At 37.8% G+C, this 26,148-nt stretch overlaps 1 protein-coding gene across 8 annotated transcripts in view; it reads right to left on the bottom strand.

The window, feature by feature from the left end:
* The window catches only part of LOC105203340 (transient receptor potential cation channel trpm), a 144,150-nt gene that overhangs the window by 57,203 nt on the left and 60,799 nt on the right, over positions 1 to 26,148 (bottom strand). For 6 of the 8 annotated variants that reach the window (XM_039452288.1, XM_039452289.1, XM_039452291.1 and 3 more), the window contains 2 exons: positions 21,228 to 21,284; positions 1,885 to 2,068 (listed from right to left, as the gene is read on the bottom strand). In XM_039452288.1, the coding sequence (XP_039308222.1) occupies positions 1,885 to 2,068; positions 21,228 to 21,284 (241 nt within the window). The remainder of the gene's footprint in view (positions 1 to 1,884; positions 2,069 to 21,227; positions 21,285 to 26,148) is intronic. The other 2 variants (XM_026138925.2, XM_026138928.2) reach the window with 1 other exon arrangement.

Here is a 26,148-nt window from a genome sequence, read left to right on the forward strand (position 1 = left end):
AATACTTTTGAATGGATTAATCTTAGAACGACACACTAATCATTTTGTCACAAAAATAATATATGTTTAGTACTCGCAAAGTTTCATCATTTAATCATTATTATATATTAAACAAGAAGAAACGATGTGTATAAGTGCTGTGAGCGCCAAAGCAAACGTAGCCTGAAAGTATTGCATATATCCAGCCCAACTTTTATTACTTATAACTTTCATAAAAATAAGCATATTGTAATAAATTTTGTTCGAAACAAAAACGCCAGATATTAAGAAATACAAGCAAATACATGTAAATCTTTATTAATAACCAAAGTTGTAACAATATAAAAAAACAGAAATTTAAAAAAATTTTTTTAAAACTTTGTATTGTTGGAAAAACTAAGATAAAAAGATTCTTAAAAGAATGCTAAAATGATAAAATTATCAATATTACAGAATCGAATTTACTTCGCATCAACTTGACAGAATTCAGTTAAATGTTAATTTTAAAACAATTATTAAATGATTATTTAGTGGCGCTTAGTTCCTGGAGATAATGCTACTGTGAGCAGTTGACAACTGTGGCTGCAAAAATAAATATTGAGTGATTTAACTTGAACTTAAAAACAAAAAACAAATTAATTGTTTGACATATATAACTTTTTAACTTTTGTCGTTTTAAAGTTCAAGTTGAGTCTCCTGGTATTTATTCTTATGTGCACTTTATTCATGCAAAAATTTTCAATTCTGTAAAACCAATTCAAAAAAATTCATACTTGTTATGTTGATAATTCCGTCACTTTATCTTCTTAACTATTGTTCCAAAAATTAAAAACTTTGATTTAAAATGAAAGAATGCCAAAGTCATATCTTTCAAAAACAATACATACTGGGTACCCAGAATAAACATTCAATAATTATTAAACAAAATGTTTACTCATATTTTGTAAAATAAAAATTCCCTAAAAATTTTCGAATTTTGCACAAAAAAATTTTTTTTTAATTAGAGAATTTCTTACAATAACACTGAAAGAAATTTATTTTATTGTAATGTTCGTCAATCATAAAATTAAAAAAAAAATCACTTGAGTTTTAAATATTATATTTGAGAAGGTACTAGAAAGAAATTAATACGAGGAAATAATGTAAAATATAAATATGCCATATAACGATCTGTCCGCGATACACAAATCTGACTTATAAGAAATACACAATTCAAAAGTGATTAAACATATAACGCCAATTTAAAACAATGTGTTATCACTCACTTTTTTTATAAAAGTCCATGGTCACAAAAGAATTATACGTGAACGTCATATTTATTGCTATCGATTTTGCATTATCAAAAAAAAATGATCAAAGAAACAATTTGATCACAAAAAGATAGAATTTGTCACAGAGACAGAATTTAAATTTAAAAGTAAAAATATTATCAAAAATTACTGAGTATCAATAAAATGTCATAAAGATTCATAAATTTCAAGAATAAAATAAAAATTCCAGATTTTCCTAGTCTTTCCTGATAGTAAACATTCTGATTAACGTTGTTGTACGATATAAAATATAGCCTAACGTGTACAAATTTACCGTGTAAATTAGAACACGTTAATCTACACGTTATATTGTAAATTAACCTTAAAAATTATAGAAATGCTAATAAAAAAAAAATGCTTGGATATGCCAAACTAGTATATCGTTCTATACTCTATTCATTGAGAGAAACCAAATCGGTTTACAAACATAGACAGCATAGTGAGGAGAACGCTGACATTATGATCATATACAAGCCTGTGCAAGCAGAAGAGAAAGAAATTTCCCAGCAATCTAGCAAAGTCTGTGCGAAGCAGAGTTTTCATTTGGTTTTTCTCAGTGAAGTATAGGGTTAATGATATAAAAAACATTGAATACTTGTGCTTTTGTAGGATGCGGACCACCCTGAAATTCTATGGTACCAAATGCATCAGTGGGGAAGGGACGAGTGTTTTTTCCCGGAGACCATTGTTCACGCTCCTTTTCTTTCTCACTAAGACTGTAACTTTGAACATCTGCCCCAGTCCCGCAATGATGGGTATATGAATAACCACAGCAACATCTATACAATATATTATGTCATATATAAATATATTTATGCTAATTATATTTTTATATTACATAAAGAAGTTCTCCAGTCTTTTCACGCAATATAAAAATTGATATTGATTGATGAAAAATATCAAATTCGAAGAATAAAAGCAGGTTTTTTTAAATTCATGAATCATCAGTCGTATTATGCGTAAATAAAACTTTTAAAAAGTAAAATTATATTTACGCACAATGCAATCGATCAGTTGATAAATTAAAAACTCGTCTTACGTAAATTTGATTAATCAGTTATTACGCATAATAACGGTTAATATGAATAATTCCCAATATGTTCGGTGAATATGATAAATAAAAGAGAATTAGTCCAGTGTACCGGTTATTATATATAATTCCCAATACCAAACGGTTATTTAGATAAATCATCTCATTTTATTTTCTCGGCAGTCTGAGGGTGCTTTCTAACAACAAAATATAGTCAAATACTGTGACACAGTGTTACACAGTGCCGACTTGTAGCTAAAATACTACTTGGCTTTTTTTATTTCACTTTTAATTTCAACGTTATATTTGAGAGGACCCCAGCTGTCTACACATCGATAGCCTACAGCGTCGATAGCCAACGCACGTTTACCCCCAATTTTTTCGTACAAAAAAATTTAAATACTATAAGATACTGTCCGTTGATCTGCAAGATACCGCTATTACGCGAATTTTGTGTTTTTTCAAAAATTATTTATTTATTCATGAATATCTATTTTGTCCCCTTCAAAGTAATCCCCATGAGATATTATACACTTGTGCCAACGGTTTTTCCAATCTTCGAAGCACTTCAAAAAATCATTTTTTTTAATCTTGTTCAGCTCCTCCTTCGATGCCGTCTTTATCTCGTCAAGCGTAGCGTAACGTCGTCCTTTCATGGGCCTCTTCAGTTTAGGGAACAAGAAAAAGTCACAGGGGGCCAGATCTGGGGAATACGGTGGCTGCGGCATCATTAGTGTGTTGTTTTTGGCCAAAAAGTCGCGCACAAGCAACGATGTGTGAGCAGGGGCGTTATCGTGGTGCAAAAGCCAATTTTTGTTCTTCCACAAATCCGGGCGTTTCTGGCGGATTGCTTCGCGCAAATTGCGCATAACTTGCAGGTAATATTCCTTATTGACCGTTCTACCCTGTGGCAAGAACTCATGATGCACCACGCCCCTGCAATCGAAGAAAACTGTCAGCAAAACTTTCACATTCGACCGAACTTGGCGCGCTTTTTTCGGTCTTGGTTCGTGCGGCAGCTTCCATTGAGATGATTGAGCTTTGGTTTCCACGTCATAACCATAAACCCACGATTCGTCACCAGTTATGACCCTCTGGAGCAAATTTGGGTCGTCGCGGACAGAGTCCAACATCTCATTAGCAATGTTCATGCGATGCTGTTTTTGGTCGCAATTGAGCAATTTTGGTACGAATTTCGCGGCGACCCGTCTCATGCCCAAATCATTGATAAAAATCGAATGGCACGAGCCAATCGATATGTTTAGGTCCTCAGCAACTTCTCTAACGGTGATTCGACGATTGGCCAATACCATTTTCTCCACTTCATTAATTTTTTCGTCTGTTGTTGAAGTGCTCGGGCGTCCGGCACGCTCTTCGTCGTTCACATCTTCTCGGCCTTCTGAGAACATTTTGTACCACCGATAAACGTTGCTTCGGTCCAAGGTAGCTTCTCCGTATGCCACAGTCAACATTCGGAATGCATCCGCGCACTTAATTTCGTTTTTCACACAAAATTTGATACAGGTTCTTTGATCCATTTTTTTGAATAGGTAAAAATCGAAGACGATCCAAAACACGTGCAAGCAAAGCAGCTGTCAACAATTAAGTGAACATTCAAAATGGCCGAGCTTGTCGGCATAAGTGAGAGACATGAGTACCAACATAACGCCACAAAAAGATCGAAATTCGAATATACGTAACCCGCGAAAATTCAAAATTCGCGATACTTTTTGAACACACCTCGTACTATAAGATACTGTCCGTTGATCTGCAAGATACCGCTATTACTGCTTCATATGCCTTTGCTCCGATGTAGATTTTTTTCTGTAAGATACTTGGAAAAATAAAAAAACTTTGGTAGGTTTGAACTTGGGATCCATCATTCCGACTGCTAACACTCTCACTGCTAGACCAAGGCTCCACTGGCATCTTGGTGTTTATTTCTCGTACATCAACAATTTGACTTAAGTCATTATTCAGTATTCATATTTGGCATCTTACAAATACACAAAAACATTTTTTTTATTTTCAGTACTGTTTTGCGTAAAAAATAAACGCTTTGGCGAGGGAGGAGTTCCGCCCCTTCCCCGCACCCCCTCCCCGACTGACCTAATCCAACCCAACCCAACCCAACCCTACAGTTTCTGTGACTAGCTTCCACATGGGTTTGCGACTTTCCTCATGTGGAACAGTATATCTGTAGAGCTTGTTTCGCTCATGAGGACACGAGAGAAATGAGGTGGACCTCGCTTCGAGTGAAAAATGGCAAACCCATGTGGAACTGTATATTTGTAGAACTCGTTTCGCTCGCGAGGGCAGTAAGAGGGTGGACCTCGCTTTCTAAGTAAAACAGGTTGAGATTGTGGAAAACAGTCTTATTTTTTTAAATATTTTCAGTCGTTTCAACCATTAATTATATTGTTCATTTGTCCGTGGACATTATGTATAATAACCGGTTATTTTGATTAATTTGAACATTTTTGCTTTCATTAATCAAATTTACCAAAACGGTTATTACGCATATTAACCGGTTATTATGTATAATGTATACATCAAATTTACCGTTGCATATATAATTAATGTACAAAGTGTTCACCGTAATAGTTCGCACGATTTTTTAGGCATTTTCAACAGTTAAAACAAAGATTGAAAGGTGAATAATCATTTGTTTCCTTCAGACTATAACTTACTATTATTAATTTAATTGATACTTAACTCTTTAACACATAATCGAGATATGGGAGCCACCTTATAAAATTTCAAACACTTGGTGTTTGAAAACGGAATGAGATAGAAAATTCGGATCAAGGAGAAAAAAAATCTTTAAAATTTTCCCTTTTGATTGATATAATTGACCAAACTTATTGATCAACTAAAGTTCAAATAGTACGACAGCAAAATTTTGTTAGGGTCTGTTTTGGGCCCCCTGCTATGGAACGCCGCATATGACAAAGTGCTCCGTACGGCCCTCCCCCCCCCGCTGCTACGTAGTCGGCTACGCCGACGACACGTTCATAGTAGCGGGGGGGACCTCCTGGGGAAGAGCAGTCGCAAACGGCGACTGGGCCGTGGCCTGTGTCGTCGGCGCCATCAAAGGCCTGGGCCTGAGGGTGGCCCCGGAGAAGATAGAAGCCATCTTCTTTCACGATGGCTCCTCCGGGGTACCGCCCCAGGCCTTCGTCCTGGTGGACAACACCCGTGTTCAGGTGGGTGCAACCCTGAAGTACCTTGGGTTGCACCTGGACGGTCGCTGGGCCTTCGCTGATCACTTTGACCAGCTGGCCCAGCGGTTGGGCAGGAGGGTGATTGCCCTCAATGGGTTGATGCCCAACCTCCGGGGTCCGAGGGTGGGTGCTAGACGCGCGTACGCCCTCGCGGTCATGTCCGGGGCTCTGTACGGAGCCCCGGTGTGGTTCCGCGAGGCATTGGCCAGCCGCCGCATCAAGAAGGTGTTGCACGACGTGCAGCGGCGGCTGGCGCGAAGGATAACGCGCGCGTTTAGCACCGCTCCCAACGCGGCAATCATGGCCCTGGCGGGGCTCCCCCCGGCGGAGTACACGGCCGATGCCCTGGCGTGGACTTACGCCAGGGCAAAAGCCATCCGTCTTGAGGGGGGGGGGGGTAGTTACCCCCAGGGCCGCCGTGTTGCTACGGGAGAGGGCCTGCCGGCGGGTGATGAGGTCATGGAAGAGGAACCTCATCGACAACCCGCCGGCGGCCGGATCTCGGATCTTGGAGGCCGTCCTACCACACCTGGACGAGTGGGTGGGCCGCCCGTTTGGCGGCTTGTCCTACAGGACGACACAGGTGCTCACCGGGCATGGCTGCTTCGGTGAGTACCTGTGCAGGATAAGAAAGGAGCCGACGACACAGTGCTACCACTGTGGCGCCGCCCGGGACTCCGCGCGGCACACGCTGGAAGAGTGTCCAGCGTGGGAAGAGCTGCGCGGAGTCCTGAGGGCTAAAGTTGGAAATGACCTCTCCCTGCCGGCCATCATTAGTCAGATGGTCGGCAGGGAGAGCGCCTGGAAGGCGGTCTCCTCCTTCTGCGAGCGAGTCATGCTGCAGAAGGAGGAGGCCGAAAAGGTGCGGGAGCGTCAGCCTGGGGGTCGTATGCCGGACTAGTCCGGCGCGTAGGGGTCCGGGACATCCGGCCGGGGGGCCGGACTCCCCCCGGGCTTTACCCCCGTAAACAGGGGTAGAGGCGGGGGAGGGTTGGTGTCCCTCTCCCCCGACCTGAGGCTGGCTTGGCCTCATGGCCCTGTCGAGGGACCTGTATCAGGGTCCCCCCGGCGTGCTGAGTCGGCCTCGGCCGACCGGTCCGGGGGGGCTCCGGAAGCATGCTGCACGCGTTCCCGGAGTCCCCCAGTCAAGGACCAGAGCCGGACACCCGGAGGGATTTTAGTGGGTATGCCCCCGTCGTCACGTCGACGGCGGGGGAGAGCCCCACATAACCGCCAGGCCTCCCCCGGGGCCTGGGGTATGCGGTAACGCATTTCCCCTCCGTCAACAACAACAAAAAAAAAAAAAAAAAGTCTGTAGGACCCCCATTGTGTGTAAGTGTAACTTTTTTTGAGTAATCTTATATAAAAATTTTCCGAATAAGACACATTCAAACAGGTTCGTTAGCGTATGTTATTCATATATACTCTGTTTAAAGTTAGAATACTACATTGTGCTGTGAAGGAGGCTTCCGAGCGAGGACCACGTAAAGCAAACGAATTTTTGTTCGCTCGGAAGACGTGCACTAGTTTCTCATTGAAATTCAGTTTCGCAGAGTTGTATTATGTTGTCGAAGTTTCTGACAAGGGGAGGACCAGGTGAGTCACCCTGGGATATTGATCCCAATTTTTTTAGTTATTCTGGAGACGAAAGAAAAGTTTACGTTTTCCGGCGTTTCATCGAATAGGCTTTATTTTCGAAATAATAAATTTGTGAAAATTGGCCATACCGCGGTGCGCCATATTTGCCTTCCCAGTACCAGGTGTATGCATAAGTTTTTTCCGATTTTTTGGTAAAGAAAACACGTAATTTTCAAGGGAAATTAATTTTTTTTTATTCAAAATATTGGCCATCGGCTTCTACACATTTCGCCCATCTTTCAGGTAATTTATGAATACCATGCCAGAAAAACTGCTTGTCTTTTGCGGCAAACCATTTGTTGAGCCATTTTCCAACTTCCTCGAAATTGCTGAAGTGCCGCTCTGCGAGCGCGTGCCCCATTGATGCGAAGACATTGATAGTCAGATGACGCCAGGTCTGGGGAGTACGGCGAGTGCGGAAGGATGTCCCATCCAAAAGATTTTAAAGTGTCTTTCACAGGTTTTGCTGTGTGAGACGGCGCATTGTCATGTAACAAAATCACTTTGCCATGTCTTCTGGCCCATTTCGGTCGTCTTTCGAATAATGCGCGGTTTAAATTAATCATTTGTTGGCAATAGCGTTGTGTATTAACGGTTTCGCCGGGCTTCAAGAGTTCATAATACACAATACCGCTCTGGTCCCACCAGACACAGAGCATGGTCTTCTTGCCGAAGCGATTTGGCCTTGGTGTTGATGGACCGGCTTCGCCAGGTAAAAGCCACGATTTTTTCCGCTTCGGGTTTTCAAAATAAATCCATTTTTCGTCACCCGTCACAATTCAATACAAAAATGATTTCCTTTCGTGGCGTTGAAGCAGCATTTCACAAGTGACTTTGCGATTTTCCATTTGACGTTCATTCAAATTGTGTGGGATCCATTTACCGAGTTTATTGATCCTTCCCATTGCTCGTAAACGTCTGTTAATTGTTTCTTGTGATATATGTAATGCTTCTGCTAATTGCCGTTGAGTTTGAGTTGGGTCATCATTCAATAATTCCTGCAATTGCTCGTCTTCGCATTTTTGTGGTCTACCAGAGCGCTCACTGTCTTTCACATTGAAATCACCACTTTTAAATTGTCGAAACCATGTCTCACATGTTCTAATCGATGGAGCGTGTTCACCATATATTTCTACCAGCAAACGATGACTTTCAACAGCCTTTTTCTTTTGATTAAATAAAAAAAGCAATGCGTGCCGCAAATGTTGTTTTTCACAAAACTCGACATGATCACTGAACAATAAAACAAAGACGCTAGTTTTTGGCGGACTCAACTTGTGTGTGTTTGTAGTTCTATGTCAGACGAACAAAATGACGTATGTGTCAAATTAATATGCTGCGTACTTTTCGCTGGCGCCATCTCTTAGTGAAACCGGAAAAAACTTATACATACACTTGGTAACTGTTCTCGCAACCAGCGCAGTCAGCTCCGTGCGTTAGGTGCTTGCTTCACAATCGTAAAATCCGGGTTCGCTTCCGGATGTATGCAATATTTTATTTTTTTTTTATTTTTAATATATATATTTATTTATCTTGATGATATTAATATAGTATGCAAATTTCTAAAATAGAAAATTTAATTTAATATCATTTTCTAAACTTTAATTTAAATTTAATTTGAAGGAAATTTGAATTCAAGTAATAATATGTGAAATAATAAATAGGTAATAATAATAATAATATATAATATAAGTTATTTGAAATGGATAACATATAAAGACAATGTACTTAAATTTTCAAATTGTTTAATTTAAAATTTAATTGAAAATAATATTAACAGTATTTTAAAATTCCAGTTTTTAAAATAATTAATCGTAGAAAAAGAATAATAAACAAACATTTGATTGTGAATGTAAATATTTTTATTACAAAATTTAATTATTCAAATATTGCAGATTTATTACAAAATTAAATTATTTCGATGAACAGCAAGGACAAAACGTGAAAGAATTTTGGCTTTATAACCGACTACATACCTGCAAAGGAATTAAAAATCTCTCGTTTATTTACCATTTTATATCCGCTTCTTTTACCAGTGTTAAATTTAAACAATTTGAAAATTTAGATACGTTGCCTTTATATGTTATCCATTTCAAATAACTTATATATTATTATTATTATTATCTTTATTATTTAAAATATTATTGCTTGAATTCAAATTCCCTTCAAATTAAATTTAAATTGAAGTTTAGAAAATAATATTAAATTAAATTTTCTATTTTAGAAATTTGCATACTATATTAATATCATCAAGATAAATAAATACATTTATTAAAAATAAAAAAAAATAAAATATTGCACACATCCGGGGGCAAACCCGGATCTTACGATTGTGAAGCAAGCACCTAACGCACGGAGCCGACTGCACTGGTTGCGAGAACAGTTACCGGGAAGGCTCATATGGCGCGCCGCGGTATTGCTAATTTTCACAAATTTATTATTTCGAAACTAAAGACTCTATTCAATGAAACGCCGGGAGACGTAAACTTATTTTTCGTCTCCAGAATAACTAAAAAAATTGGGATCAAAATCCCAGGGTGACTCACCTGGTCCTCCCCTTGTGAGCAAAATTATTACGATACATATGTATTGTATGTGTGTACGTGTATATATGTGTATATATATGTATCGGTGTGCATATATGTGGATGTGCGTGTGTATATGTATATGTGGGTTTTAAAAACACAACAAAAATGTCAAATATGCTCCTGTAACAAAGATTAATAAAATACATTAATAAAATTATCATGAAACATTTTCAATTTTCAATTTTAAACACCTTGAGTTAATCATAAAAATATCTCATTCTCCTTGTTACATAATATACTTATAAAAAAAATAACAATGCCATAAGTTTTTTAAGTAGTCATATTTTAATAATTCTCTTAGCTTTAAACCGGCACATTGTAAATTCCTTAAAAGTTTTTTGTCGCAAAGATATGATTTAAAAAAAGTGAATTTTTGAAATCTTTTTTATTTTCAATTAATGGTTTTTATAATTACATAATAAATCATTTTTCATCAATATCGATTGTGCAGTCATATTTCTGAGATTCTAAACTATCATTTAAAAAAAGTTGTTGAAAAATATTGTTTGGAACGAAAGTTACAGCTCCTCAAAGTTGAGTTGTATCTCTCAAACCAGAAAACGTGTTAAAATAATTTTCCAGATCATGTTTAAGAGTTAATATCAAATTGCAGCATTATTAGTAACAGCGGTACTTGCAAGCTTTGATTAAAAATGTACACAGAACATAAACACATACATATATCTATCGTTTCATATATAAAAAAAATTACAGCTTCACAGAAATTTCTTCTACATTCACCAAATATCAACTTTTTCTGAATTAAAATAATGACTTATTGCTGCTATTGGAGCAATTAATATCCGCTTAAAAAAAAACTGGAAAAATACTGATAATAATTCATGATAGATATTATGTGTTTACAATACAAATTTATTTCCAGAGAGCTTTCAGTATTTACATACATATACACATACACATGTTATGTTCTGTGTACATTTCTAATCAAAGCTTGTAAATACTGGTGTGCTATTAATATTTAATACCAAATAACAATTCAATTTGATATTAAATATCAAGAAAGTCAACAAAATTTATTCTTCCTTTATAATGAATATTTATGATACAATTATATGCTTATATATCAATAAAAACAATAAAACATCAATAAAAGTGACATTCTCGATAGTATGTTGAATTCGTAAAGACCTCTACATTATTATAAAAAAAATATAAGGTGTTATTTAAAAATTTAAGATAACATCGATATTTTTATTAAAAAATTTTTTTTATTTTTTATTATCTCTATATTGTTAGCCTGCATAAAATAGATAAATATTCACTTTTCAACCTTTCTTTTAACCGTCGGAAATGTCTAAAAAAATCATAGACAGATTACACTAAACACTTTGCATAGACATTCCTGAATTTCTACAAATTTTTTGTCGTAGCTTTTTTTAAATAACTTTGCAAAATAGTATTGAGTCTTATGGAAAGAACAATTTTAAATAATTTAATTACAAACAAAATATAACAATTATGATATTGAATATTTTCATATAAAAGAACCCAGATAGACAAAATTCGGTACATTGTCTGTGCATTGCCGAAATTTGCCGATTGAAAATGCTTGCATAAAGACGTCAAGATGCGTCGCCAAATAAGATAAATGTTATCAGCATATAAAAGATGTCTTCTCGTGCTGCAAAAATTGCGGCAATATGCTGTTTGTTTAATTTTTTAGATAAAAAAAATTTTTTTTTAACATACGAGGTGTGTTCAAAAAGTATCGCGAATTTTGAATTTTCGCGGGTTACGTATATTCGAATTTCGATCTTTTTGTGGCGTTATGTTGGTACTCATGTCTCTCACTTATGCCGACAAGCTCGGCCATTTTGAATGTTCACTTAATTGTTGACAGCTGCTTTGCTTGCACGTGTTTTGGATCGTCTTCGATTTTTACCTATTCAAAAAAATGGATCAAAGAACCTGTATCAAATTTTGTGTGAAAAACGAAATTAAGTGCGCGGATGCATTCCGAATGTTGACTGTGGCATACGGAGAAGCTACCTTGGACCGAAGCAACGTTTATCGGTGGTACAAAATGTTCTCAGAAGGCCGAGAAGATGTGAACGACGAAGAGCGTGCCGGACGCCCGAGCACTTCAACAACAGACGAAAAAATTAATGAAGTGGAGAAAATGGTATTGGCCAATCGTCGAATCACCGTTAGAGAAGTTGCTGAGGACCTAAACATATCGATTGGCTCGTGCCATTCGATTTTTATCAATGATTTGGGCATGAGACGGGTCGCCGCGAAATTCGTACCAAAATTGCTCAATTGCGACCAAAAACAGCATCGCATGAACATTGCTAATGAGATGTTGGACTCTGTCCGCGACGACCCAAATTTGCTCCAGAGGGTCATAACTGGTGACGAATCGTGGGTTTATGGTTATGACGTGGAAACCAAAGCTCAATCATCTCAATGGAAGCTGCCGCACGAACCAAGACCGAAAAAAGCGCGCCAAGTTCGGTCGAATGTGAAAGTTTTGCTGACAGGTTTCTTCGATTGCAGGGGCGTGGTGCATCATGAGTTCTTGCCACAGGGTAGAACGGTCAATAAGGAATATTACCTGCAAGTTATGCGCAATTTGCGCGAAGCAATCCGCCAGAAACGCCCGGATTTGTGGAAGAACAAAAATTGGCTTTTGCACCACGATAACGCCCCTGCTCACACATCGTTGCTTGCGCGCGACTTTTTGGCCAAAAACAACACACTAATGATGCCGCAGCCACCGTATTCCCCAGATCTGGCCCCCTGTGACTTTTTCTTGTTCCCTAAACTGAAGAGGCCCATGAAAGGACGACGTTACGCTACGCTTGACGAGATAAAGACGGCATCGAAGGAGGAGCTGAACAAGATAAAAAAAAATGATTTTTTGAAGTGCTTCGAAGATTGGAAAAACCGTTGGCACAAGTGTATAATATCTCATGGGGATTACTTTGAAGGGGACAAAATAGATATTCATGAATAAATAAATAATTTTTGAAAAAACACAAAATTCGCGATACTTTTTGAACACACCTCGTATCTTATTCTTATAAGCTTAACTTGTATTTATTGTTTCGCATATAAGATTCTATTTTATAAACTACAATTACATTTTACAATTACATTTTTGAAAACGCACCTCGGCGTCGGCGGGATTCGAACCTAAGATTTCAGAACAACAACCTAACACTGAGCTAATCGTACACTTGCGATACCATTAATACAAAGTTATATTTGAAGTTAAAGCCGATGTGAACAGAAAGAAACTAGCGTGTTGAGTACCGCGCAAACACTCTCACTAGACCTTTGATTATTTAGCTTTAGATATTTTTAAAATAAACTATATAAATAATTAAACCTATTCCTGACCATAATCAGACAAGTAAATGTTGGCGAAACTTGATTACGCTCTACGATCAGACTTCACACGAGGAGTCGTCCTAACGATCCAACGCGCATGCTACGCTGCGCAGGCTCTTTCACTCTCCCCATCTCGTGCGTCGCTCCCGCTTCTTTTACTATTCTCGCGTTGTATCGAGTTTCCGGATTAAACGAGTAATTAATCCTAATCTACAGAGTGACTCTTTCATTACCTCCGCCACGTTCCCTGCCGTAACGCTAATAGGTTATGGGCCCAGGAGCACCGCGATAATCGTAACAGTAAAATTAACGGATTCAGCGAAGTATAACCTCTTCGACTATGAATATCTGTGGCGTGACACGAATCGAGAGCCTCGGAAAGGACAACTATGATACATGGAAGCTTCACATGGAAGCTCTCCTCATCAAGAACGACGCGTGGTCGTACGCAAACGGCGAATCCGCCAAGCCCGAAGCCGTGACCGGCGATCCCGCATCGGAAGCCGCACGGAAAGCGTGGGAGAGAGGCGACGCGAAGGCGAAGTCCGACATCATCCTTGCGATCGGCAGTTCTGAGCTGAAGCAGATCAAAGGCTGTACCACCGCACGCGATGTTTGGCTAAAATTGGAGACTACATACCAATCGAGAGGACCCGCCAGGAAGGCAACGCTGCTTAAGCAATTAATGCTTCATCGCATGGAGGAAGGTGGCGACGTCCGCGAGCATATAAACAAATTTTTCGACGCAGTAGACAAGCTGCAGGACATGCAGGTAGATATATATCCCGACGTCCTCGCAACAATGCTCTTATACAGTCTACCGTCGAGTTTCGACAATTTTCGATGCGCAATCGAAGCTCGCGATGAATTGCCCGCACCGGATACTCTACCTAGAACGAAGCACGAAAGAGCGAGACACACAGCTCTGGCGCCAAGGCGATGTACGTAAACAAAAATAGGAATCGAGCATGCAGAAACAAAGCGTTCAAACCTAAAGACAGTACACAAGGTGACGACCAAAAGACAGATAAGCCTCGCTGCAGTAAATGCGATAAAATAGGTCACAGAGCCGCGGAGTGTCGTTCGAAGACCCTCAAGAGTCAATCGGCCAAAAATGCAGAGGAAGAAGTGTCGTTACGTGTCGACGTTGCGTTACAGACCGACGCGATCAAATCGCGCCAAGCCTGGTGTCTAGACAGCGGCGCGACCGCTCATCTGTGCAGCGATTTAAACACTTTCCACGAAGTTAATCTCTCTCGACCCGGAAAATTAAATCTGGCAAACAGCGCTTCAACCGAAACGACAGCCGAGGGCAAAGTGAAGTTCACAGCCGACGTACACGGCGACAACAAAATCATTTCTCTGAGGAAGACGTTGCACGTTCCGGATTTACGCACTAACCTGATGTCGGTAAGCAAAATAACAGACAACGGTTTTAAAGTGATTTTTACGAAGGAAAAGGCAACAATAATTGACAGAGACGAAAATATTAAGTTGATCGCAGAAAGAGTTGGCGGCTTGTATTTCGTGCGTGAATCTGGTCAGAATAATTCGAAACCTAGTTGCGCGTTATCGTCGTCAGAAAAACTTTCAGCCGTCGAGCTGTGGCATCGCAGACTTGGCCATCTGAACGTGAGAAACCTCATCAAGGCACAGCAACAAGGAACCATCAACGGCGTGAAGTTCAACACCATCACTAAGGACATTACTTGCAAAACCTGCCTCGAAGGAAAGATGACCCGCACACCATTCCCTAAGAAATCCAGTAGAGTCTCGAAGCTCCTCGACATCATTCATTCGGACGTTTGCGGTCCCATGCGGACCGAATCAATAGGGAAAGCGAAATACTTCATCGAGTTCATCGACGACCGTTCAAGATGGAGCGAAGTTCGTTTCTTGCGACACAAAAATGAAGCCCTTCAGGCAACCAAAGAATTCATCGTACTCGCAGAAAGACAAACAGGTAAAAAAGTTAAATCTTTTCAGTCCGATAACGGTTTGGAATTTACAGGCAAAGATTTCGACAAGTTCCTAAAGGACAACGGCATCACCAGACGACTTACCGTTCCGTACAATCCCGAACAGAACGGGATCGCGGAACGACGAAACCGTACTCTTCTGGATATGGCCAGATGCTTGCTCGCACAGTCGGGCTTGCCACCTAAATTTTGGGCCGAAGCGGTCAACACCGCCAACTACATCTGGAATCGATGCCCGTCTAAAAGTCTCGATGGCTTAACGCCATATCAACTGTGGACCGGAGACGTTCCCAACGTCGAGCACTTCAGGAAATTCGGATGTCGAGTCCTCTGTTTAAACACAGAACCAGGCCGAGGGAAGTTGGATCAACGCTGCAAAGAAGGCATCTTCCTAGGTTATTCTACCGAGTCTAAAGGATTCAGAGTATGGCTAACCGACGAAAACAAGGTTATCATATCACGTGACGTCAAATTCATCGAGGATGATAAATTCCCCCCCCCCAGGATCTCGACCGATCGTCAAACGACAATCCCGAAGAAAGACCAGCGAATGCGACAAACACGGAATCCGAATCCATCAACGTTGAATTATATCCCCACATCGAGGAATTATCCGATGAAGACAACTACGACGATGAAATCGTGCCCGAATTACCGCAGTCTTCATCGAGGGGGAGAGGAAGACCAAAAGTCTTGAGAACAGGACAAAGAGGAAGACCTCGCAAAGTTTATCAGTCTGCCAATACCCACGTCGGCTACGCTGAAGAAGAAATAATCGCCTTAGCATCTGAGGTACCAATGAAACAGGCTCTGGCGAGCCCGGAAGCTGAGGAATGGCACGACGCCATGGTATCCGAAATCAAATCTATAATACAAAACGGAACGTGGCAACTCATTGACCGTCCAAAGAACTCCACTACTGTAGGAAGTCGCATTGTTCTAAGGAACAAATTCAATTCGGATGGTTCTCTTTGCAGACGCAAGGCCCGCCTAGTCGCTCAGGGATTTAGCCAGCAGCCTGGATTACATTTCGGCGAAGTATTTGCACCCGTAGCCCGTCAAGGAACGATACGGTTGATCACAGCACTATCAGTTCACCTAGGCATAAAAATGCATCACTTTGACATAACGACCGCCTACCTAAATGGCGACTTAGACGAACAGATTCTCATGGAACCTCCTAAGCAACTAGCCAAAATTCTAAGAACTATTTCGGAGGAGGAAGACGATCGAAATCTGGCGAATAAAGCAAATCAAATGCTCCTAGACCTGCAAAAAGGAGACAAAGTATGCCTCTTGAAGAAGTCACTATATGGTCTCCGTCAGGCCGGAAGAAACTGGCACACCAAGTTGGACAGCACACTCAAGAAGTTCGGCGCCACTCCCTCTGACGCAGACCCTTGCCTCTACACACGTGGAAAAGGGGAAGACTTCATCGCCATCGTGATTTACGTCGACGACATTTTAGTCGCTTCTCGTAACTCCAAGATCATTACGAAATTTCGCGATGTGATCACCGAACACTTCGATGTGAAGGATCTCGGCGAAGTGGGCTACTGTCTCAACATAGAATTCAACGTTAGCAAAAAGGAGGCTACCATGCATCAACAAGGTTACATCGATGACATTTTAAAACGATTCGGGATGACCGATTGCAATCCCATCAGCACACTGATCGACTCCAGCGTGAAACTCACCAAGAATTCGGATCCTGACGAAGAAGAAACAAATCTTCCTTACCGAGAGCTTGTTGGCGCTCTTACTTACCTGGCCGTAACGACACGTCCCGACATAAGCTACGCTGTTAGCTACCTAGGGCAATTTAATAATTGCTACGGCCAAGAACAATGGACTTCTGCGAAACGGGTCCTTCGATATCTCAAAGGATCCAGAGAACTTGGATTAGTCTATCGAAGGGATTCCAAGCCCATCGAAGGTTTCGTGGACGCTGATTGGGGCAGCTGCCCTGAAAATCGACGATCATACACCGGCTACTTGTTCAAACTGTCCGGCAGTCCCATATCCTGGGATTCCAGAAAACAACCCACGATCGCCCTTTCGTCTACCGAGGCGGAGTACATGGGACTGACCAAATGCGCCAAAGAGGCCATTTATTTACGCAAATTCTTGCAGCAACTCGGATTCTCCAAACTCGGAAACGTTACCGTATTCAACGACAATTTGGGGGCGTTGAAGCTGGCTCAGAATCCCGTCTACCACTCCAGGAGCAAGCACATTGACATACGTCATCACTTCATCCGTGATACTCTCAACCAAGGTCTGTTGAAGGTGGCCCACGCCTCTACCGTCGACATGCCTGCCGACATGTTAACCAAAAGTCTTCCCAGACCAAAGCACGTGAGATGTTTGGAGATTTCTGGACTCGAGCGAGTTCCCACGAAGACTCACTGATCATCGATCGAGGGGAGGTGTTGGCGAAACTTGATTACGCTCTACGATCAGACTTCACACGAGGAGTCGTCCTAACGATTCAACGCGCATGCTACGCTGCGCAGGCTCTTTCATTCTCCCCATCCGTCTCGTGCGTCGCTCCCGCTTCTTTTACTATTCTCGCGTTGTATCGAGTTTCCGGATTAAACGAGTGATTAATCCTAATCTACAGAGTGACTCTTTCATTCCCTCCGCCACGTTCCTTGCCGTAACGCTAATAGTAAAGATAATCAAAAAATAACAATTGAAAATAGTTTCGGAGCATGAAAAAATATTATTGACGTAAAAAACGTTGCAAAAATTAATTTTGCAACTAATTGTTACAAATAAATTATTAAAATTTGACTATAGGCAAAATTTGACTAATACCAGAGAGGAACCTGAGAGATGCCACGGCGGCCTATAACGCTAAAATTCCCAGCGCACTAACGACGCACATCCATTTAGGCCGAAATATAAACTAAAATTACATCCATTTTGCGACACTGTCAATAAAAATGGTTCAAGTCTGTGCTAAAATCATATGGTGGGGATATCCCCACTAATTAATTAATTAGAAAAAAATTAACTATTTTTGTATTAAAAAATGTTATTTTTGCATTTTTTCGACACTTTTCTTTTTTACGGTTCCCGAGTAGCCACCGCGGCAATATTAAAATAATAACGTCATAAACAAGAAATCACACGTAAACTTCTTGCGTGTTATTCGTAGATAAAAAGCATTTGCATAAAACAAAATAATAAGATCGCTTTAAAACTTGTAAAAGTAGGCCTCAATTTTCCTTTCCTCCCCCGATAGTCAATAAATAATCGTAAGACATGTAAAGTGAAGCCTATTCAGATAAGAAAACACGGTTAAGATTAAATTTCTTGCGTGCTATTTGTAAATAAAAAGAATTTAGATAAAGCAATAATAAACTCACTTTAAAATACTTGCAAAAATAGGCTTTAACTCTCCCTTTCTCTCCTGACCGTCAGTAAATAATCGTAAAAATCACGTGAAATGAAGCCTATTCATGTAGGCAAACACATGGACGGTTGTTGAAAAAAATAAAAAATGTGATTTTATCTATAAAAATCAAAGATAACTTTACTTGTGGCCTATTTTTACGAATTTGGTAAATACGAAACAAGTCACATTTTCACATAAAATATATAATAACAAAATAATGTACAAAACCAAATCAATCCATTACACACTTTTCACATTTATTAGTTTTAATTTTTTACGCGATACGTCCCTACCATCAATGCAGAATTCTTTGGCGACTACTCAAAAGCCTTAAACAATTTTTTAATCAACTTCCGGTTAAGATAATTGAATTCTATTTACGCTATTCTCCTTCTTATTAAAAAACCAAGAAATTGATCAATTGCTCAAATGATCAAATGCCACACAATGGCACATAAAAAAAAACCTGAAACAAAACCAGCCGTTTTCTATAGCTTTTTTGACTGTTGAATATGAATCCGCTATTCAAATTGTTCTATCACGTTACAATTTTAAGAAATTTGCAATTAAAGTTGCAAAAAGGGCTATTTTTATGTATTTTGTCATTTATCATAACTATAAAATGTGCTGGAAAAGTTCGACTGCAATCAAAATTAAGTATATAGTTAGGACTTTCAACCCTCAAAAGAAATTGTTGGTGATGGTTATGGTTAATAAAATATTCATGATTAAATATAGAGTAAATTGCGGTAAGCAGGAAATTCGATCATTGACAATTTACCAACTAGCTTTCAATTATATTCATATCAACATGATTTCATTTTTATTCATTTTTATTCATTTCAAATTTGACATCGGATTTATCTTCAGTGTCATAGAAGATTTCTATATAAATTTTTGTAACAATTCAGAGATGTTTGAGTTGTGACATTAAATCTGCTATTTTAAATTTATCGACTTTGACATCAAATTTGTATTCAACAACCTAAAAACCTTAAGTTATTGAAATAACATGCAAAAAATAAGGATATTATAAAAGTAATTACAAAAATACAGTTACTTTTCAAAAAAATTATGCAATACGTAATTACGTTTTTTCTTGTACGTAACCACATATTTTCTTTATGCCAATTAATTTGTCTCATTATTTTGTGCTTGAAAATATAAAAATACGAGGTGTGTTCAAAAAGTATCGCGAATTTTGAATTTTCGCGGGTTACGTATATTCGAATTTCGATCTTTTTGTGGCGTTATGTTGGTACTCATGTCTCTCACTTATGCCGACAAGCTCGGCCATTTTGAATGTTCACTTAATTGTTGACAGCTGCTTTGCTTGCACGTGTTTTAGATCGTCTTCGATTTTTACCTATTCAAAAAAATGGATCAAAGAACCTGTATCAAATTTTGTGTGAAAAACGAAATTAAGTGCGCGGATGCATTCCGAATGTTGACTGTGGCATACGGAAAAGCTACCTTGGACCGAAGCAACGTTTATCGGTGGTACAAAATGTTCTCAGAAGGCCGAGAAGATGTGAACGACGAAGAGCGTGCCGGACGCCCGAGCACTTGAACAACAGACGAAAAAATTAATGAAGTGGAGAAAATGGTATTGGCCAATCGTCGAATCCCCTGCTCACACATCGTTGCTTGTGCGCGACTTTTTGGCCAAAAACAACACACTAATGATGCCGCAGCCACCGTATTCCCCAGATCTGGCCCCCTGTGACTTTTTCTTGTTCCCTAAATTGAAGAGGCCCATGAAAGGACGACGTTACGCTACGCTTGACGAGATAAAGACGGCATCGAAGGAGGAGCTGAACAAGATAAAAAAAAATGATTTTTTGAAGTGCTTCGAAGATTGGAAAAACCGTTGGCACAAGTGTATAATATCTCATGGGGATTACTTTGAAGGGGACAAAATAGATATTCATGAATAAATAAATAATTTTTGAAAAAACACAAAATTCGCGATACTTTTTGAACACACCTCGTACAAATGTCAAATATTAAAGAGTTTACGAGATATTTTCTATTTTATGATATCAAAATAAAATATAAAATATAGAAAACTATTAATTTTTCAATAGCTATATCTTAATACTTTTAAATGATATAAAAAAAGTCATCTAAATTTATGTTAAAAAATAAAAACAACTTTTATATGATTTAAATTTTATTCAAAAAATAATTTCATTATTATTTACTTTGGGCCGTACTTTTATCTAAAATACATTTTCGTATCCATATTATTTTATTTTACCTGTCAAAAATAAAATGGAACTTTATATAAATATATCATGGCAAATACAATATAATAGCATGATATAAGTCTCATATGCAAATATTTTTTATGGTAATGTAAAGTAAAAAGAATTAAAAATGCCATAAAAGAGGGATTTGTTAATGTCATTTAATTAAAGATTATGATTAAGCGTGATGAAGTATAAACTTTATAACGCTTAAACATCATTTTGAAATAAATGACATTAACAAATTCATCCTTTAGGTATAAACATAATTACATTCTTCTTGTGTCATGGTTATCTCATATGAATGAAATAACAATGATACAAAAAAAATGTAATTGTGTTTATAGCTAAAATATACAGTCAAATATTACTTTACATAAGTAATAACACTAAATAAGTAGTAATATTACTATCAAAATAATGAAAGTAAAAAGAATGTATTAATCAGCGCAAGATGTATACGAGTCTCTCACCTGGAAGTAGTAATCACATCATACTCTGCATTCTTATCTCCCTGTACTTGTACAAACCTACAAATGAAATGAAACAAAAAAAAAGTAAATTAAATAAATGGATGAGCGAATAAAAAAATACAAATCATGAATATATGAATATTCTCTAATCAAAAACTATATATGTATATTATAAATCATATCACTCATTTGCAACATAAAAAAAATTTTTAATCAAAATTTTAAATTATTAAAATTTTTTTAATATTTTTAACTCTTAAACACACCAATCCCGTAAAATACGTAGACACATTTTTAAATTTGGGAGACTTTTTCAACTTTGAGAAGCTATAACTCTGATTCCAATCAATATTTTTCAACAATTTTTTTTTCAAATAAAAATTTAAAATCTTAGAAATGTGGCTGCACAAACAGTATTGTCAAAAAATAATTTATTGTTAAGTTATAAAGGAAGAACCGTTAAGCAAAAATTAAAAACTGTTCAAAAATCCACTTTCCCTTTAAAAAGTCACATCTTTGCAACAAAAAACCTTTAAGAACTTTAAAATACGGTGTTTTAAAGCTAAAGAGTCATACTTTAAAAAAAAATTATGGCATTGTCATTTCTTTTAAAAAATATAATTATGTAAAAAGGAGAATATAAGGTATTTTTGATTAATTCATATTAACTCAAATATTAACACAAAATGTCTAAAATTGAAAATTGATATATTTCATGATATATTTTGGATCCTGCACAAAAGCTCCCTTTTCCATAATAACATATTGGGTGTACAACTTAGTTCGGTCCGTTTTGAAAAGATGGCTCTAGGTGCTATAAATGGTTGACAGCAACAGCTGATTTTTGCTGTATCGTGAAGTGTCAACATCTGTCAACCAAATATTGTTTAGAAGCCTTTGAGTTTTGCATAACAAGTTTAATTTTTACTGCGTTGAAAATGTCAAGTTTCGTTCCAAATAAGTACCATTTGCGGAAAGTTAATTTTCTGTTTCAATTGGAAGAAAAGTGCAGCTAAAGCGTATCGAATGCTTGTGGAAGTGTATGGTGAATCTGCACCATCGGATAAATCTTGCAGAGAGTTTCGACGATTTAAAAGTGGTGATTTTAGTGTTAAAGATAAAGAACATTCAGGTCAACCAAAAAAGTTTGAAAATGAAGAATTAGAAACATTACTCGATCAAGATTCGTGTCAAGAAAAACTCATAAAAACATTGAAAGTTACTCAACAAACTATTTCGAAACGACTCAAAGCCGCGAGATACAAAAGCAAGGAAATTGGGTCCCATACGAATTGAAACCGAGAGATATCGGACGACAATTTTGCATGTCCAAAATGTTGCTTAAACAGTACAAAAAGAAGTCTTTTCTGCATCAAATCATTACCGTGGACAAAAAATAAATTCACTACGACAACCCAAAACGTAAAACCGGGAACATCATCGCTAAAACCGAATATCCATGATGCCAAGGTAATGCTCTGTATTTGGTGAGATCGTTCGCAAGTATGGTGAAGGAGTTTTTGACAAAGGCATGCGCGCGCTTTCGGCCCAAAATTGAAGCGGTCATCGAAGTAAAGGGGGGCTATATAGAATAAAATTGTTTTTTAGGGATGCTCTAACCCAAATATTTTTCATACAATTGTCATTTTTCATTAAAATAAATAATTCTAAAAACCCATAATGGATTTGTCCGGATTCTACTGGTACACCGTGTACATGGAATATTCGACAAATATACACATGTATATTACGTGGATGTACAGTGTACACACGCGTTGCATTTGCATATACAAGAGTTGGACAAAATAATATAAACACCTACTCTGACTCCAAAAAATAGGCGTAATTCAAGAGAGTGTAATGTTACGTCCTGCGTAATAACAATTCTTTTCTTTCGAGCGGGTACACCGTTGTTCAACAGAAAGATACGCATAAGCTCCCCCACCAAACGGTAAAACCAGGAAGTCGATAAACACGAGTACGCAGCCCTTTCGGCTCCCAGAAACTCAGTGCCCACACCACAATAAATCGCTTTAAAAATTGTCATTCTCTGCAGTTCGCTAATGAATCACCTACGCTCTTTATCGAGAAGCCTACTGTCAACAAGAAATTATGAGATTCCTTAAGTAGACGGCGCTCTTTGACGCCTGACACGTGCGCGGTCGGCGAAGCGTTAGAAACAAAGAGCGTTATTAAACGTGGAAGAGCACGTAGGCGTTACAATAAATAAAATCGGTGTGCACGACCCCAAGAATCATTGGCCAAAACTAATATAAATAAGCAGCCTTCCTAAGCAGAAAGAGCATTCCTTCTTTCCATTTCATCATCTCTAATCCGTCGCACAGTCCGTGGCATCTTGTATGCTCGAGTCTGTAACGCTCAGATTCATTCTTTCGTTCCATCCCATCCATCCGAGTCCGTCAGTTCGTCGGTATCTACTCTCTTCCTTCACTGAGATCGTCAATTCGTTGAGACTTAGTTCAACCCAAATCACTTTCCTTCTCTGAGTCTATCTGTTGGGACTCAACTATATCCATTCAAGTCCATTAATCCATTATTCAATCAGTCACCTAGTGCCAGTTAAGTTCGCATTTTCCGCAAGTATTCCACACCCGAATCATGGGGCTAAACATCTACTGCGAGCATACCTCCACATGATGGGCAATCAGAAACCCGCGTTGGCCACCACCATAATTGTAAAAGATTAGTAATCCGGGATTCGTTTGAGAGTTCCCCGCTACACAAAAAATAGTAAGTCACCATTCATTTCTTCCTTCTTTCTTTCTTTCTCCCCCACCCCTTCTATTAACTAAAAATCGATTACTAAGAAATATTCACAAAAGTTAAGATACCGTCTCTCTCTGATATATCGAATTAATTATAATCTGGTCAAATCGCCCTCAAAAATGTCATAATTATACATACGCTTACTTATATATACATACATACATACATGTACATATATATATATATATATATATATATATATATAGTAACAATTGTTTAATAATCTATAAATTATAATTATTTGAGTAGTGTTGTAATAATCGAATAATATTATTTAGATTATATTACTTAGATTATGAACTGTCAAATGTGTAACGTTTGCAATTAATCATCTCTTTTATTTACAACTCAACAAGAAGAATTAACGTTAAACCAATACATAGCTAGTAATAAATAAATGCGGTATATCAAATTCTCAAATATAAAATCTTCTCTCTTTGTATAATATATAATAATTACCCTATTATGTACAATAGTTTTAAAATATATGTTATGCCAGTTTTTATAAAGAAATGTAAATGTTAATATTATTTCCTTTTCAAATTAACCCATCTCGTTGAACGCCTCCTCCTAGTAAAAGATCACGCGAGGTCCGATCCCAAGTTAAAAAGATTCGATTCTCTGACTCAAATAAGGACCGACGATCGCACGAGTCTTGGAAGAGCGTCAAAGCGTATCGTGGCACGGTAACTCAATTTCCAGAGTCATAAAAGTGCGTTCGCCCTCGTGTCGTACGTCCGTCTAGTACGACCACGAGTTTAAGGATTTTGTTGCGTCCTTCCCTGCATTCCCTAAATTCCAGATGGCCTTTCCTTAACAACTTTCCTTTAAAGCTGGACGTAACAGTAACATTGTCAAAAATGATCGTAAAAAAATTTTAAAAAAAGCATTTTAAAGCTTGAAATCTCTAGTTTTGAAATTGATAAGTCATTAAACAATTTACAGATTGTTTACAAAGTTACGCGATTTAAATGGAGATGCGTCAAATCTCAAAATATTTTACAAAATTTGCAAAGCTCCACGACGCAAAATAAAACTTGTACGCAAATGCGGTTTACAGCATTCGAAAGCGTGGATCTTTATCTTTAATTTGCGTTTTTGATAAGCGTTATACGATTTTTTTTCACTGAGTTAGGCAACACTAAAGCAAAAATGGCCTCTTTTGCTTCAATGTTGTATAATTCAGTAAATAAAAATCGTACAACGCTCAACAAAAACGCAAATTAAAGGTAAAAATTCACGCTTTCGAATACTGTAAACCGCATTTGTGTGCGACATTTAATTCATGTCAAATAAACTCGCAAAATACATAATAAATTTTCCTGCATCTTTATTTTTATCTGTATAGCTCCGTAAAAAATTAGTGTACGTTTTCAAAGTCGCTATTAAAATTTTATGTAAAAACATTAAGCTGTAAAATGCGTTTTAAAACATTTGATCATTTTTATTGATTTATCATGTTACACTCTCTCTTGGAGAGTAACTGTAGGTGATCCTTTAATTTCGCTGTTGAACGCTCACTTAATCTTTGCTGAAGTCGATAAACTTCGTAAAAAAAAAAAATTATAAAACAATCTTCCAGGGCTCATTTTGAAGGGTAAAAACTTTCGATTATTTAAGTTAATTTTTCTCGAAGATTCTTTTACACTAGAAAGTAAAGGAAGAAATTCAAGAAAAAGAGGCCATTTTTGCTTCAGTGTTGTCTAACTCAATGAAAAAAAATCGTACAACGCTCATCAAAAACGCAAATTAAAGGTAAAGATCCACGCTTTCAAATGCTGTAAACCACATTTGCGCGCAATTTTTATTTCGCGTCGTGAAGCTTTGCAAAGTCTATAAAATATTTTGAGATTTGACGCATCCCCATTTAAATCCGCATAACTTCGTAAACAATCTGTAAATCGTTTAATGACTTCTCAATTTCAAAACTAGAGATTTCAAGCTTTAAAATGCTATTTTCAAAACTTTTTTTACCATCATTTTTGACAAAATTACACTCTCTTGAATTACGCTTATTTTTCGGAGTCAGAATAGGTGTTCATATTATTTTGTCCAACTCCTGAACAATATCCAATGTACGTCGTTTGTGTATCACTGTATGTGCATAGGATATGCAATATCCACTAAAGTATAT

Source organism: Solenopsis invicta, chromosome 8, assembly GCF_016802725.1.
Source record: "Solenopsis invicta isolate M01_SB chromosome 8, UNIL_Sinv_3.0, whole genome shotgun sequence".
Taxonomy (NCBI): domain Eukaryota; kingdom Metazoa; phylum Arthropoda; class Insecta; order Hymenoptera; family Formicidae; genus Solenopsis; species Solenopsis invicta.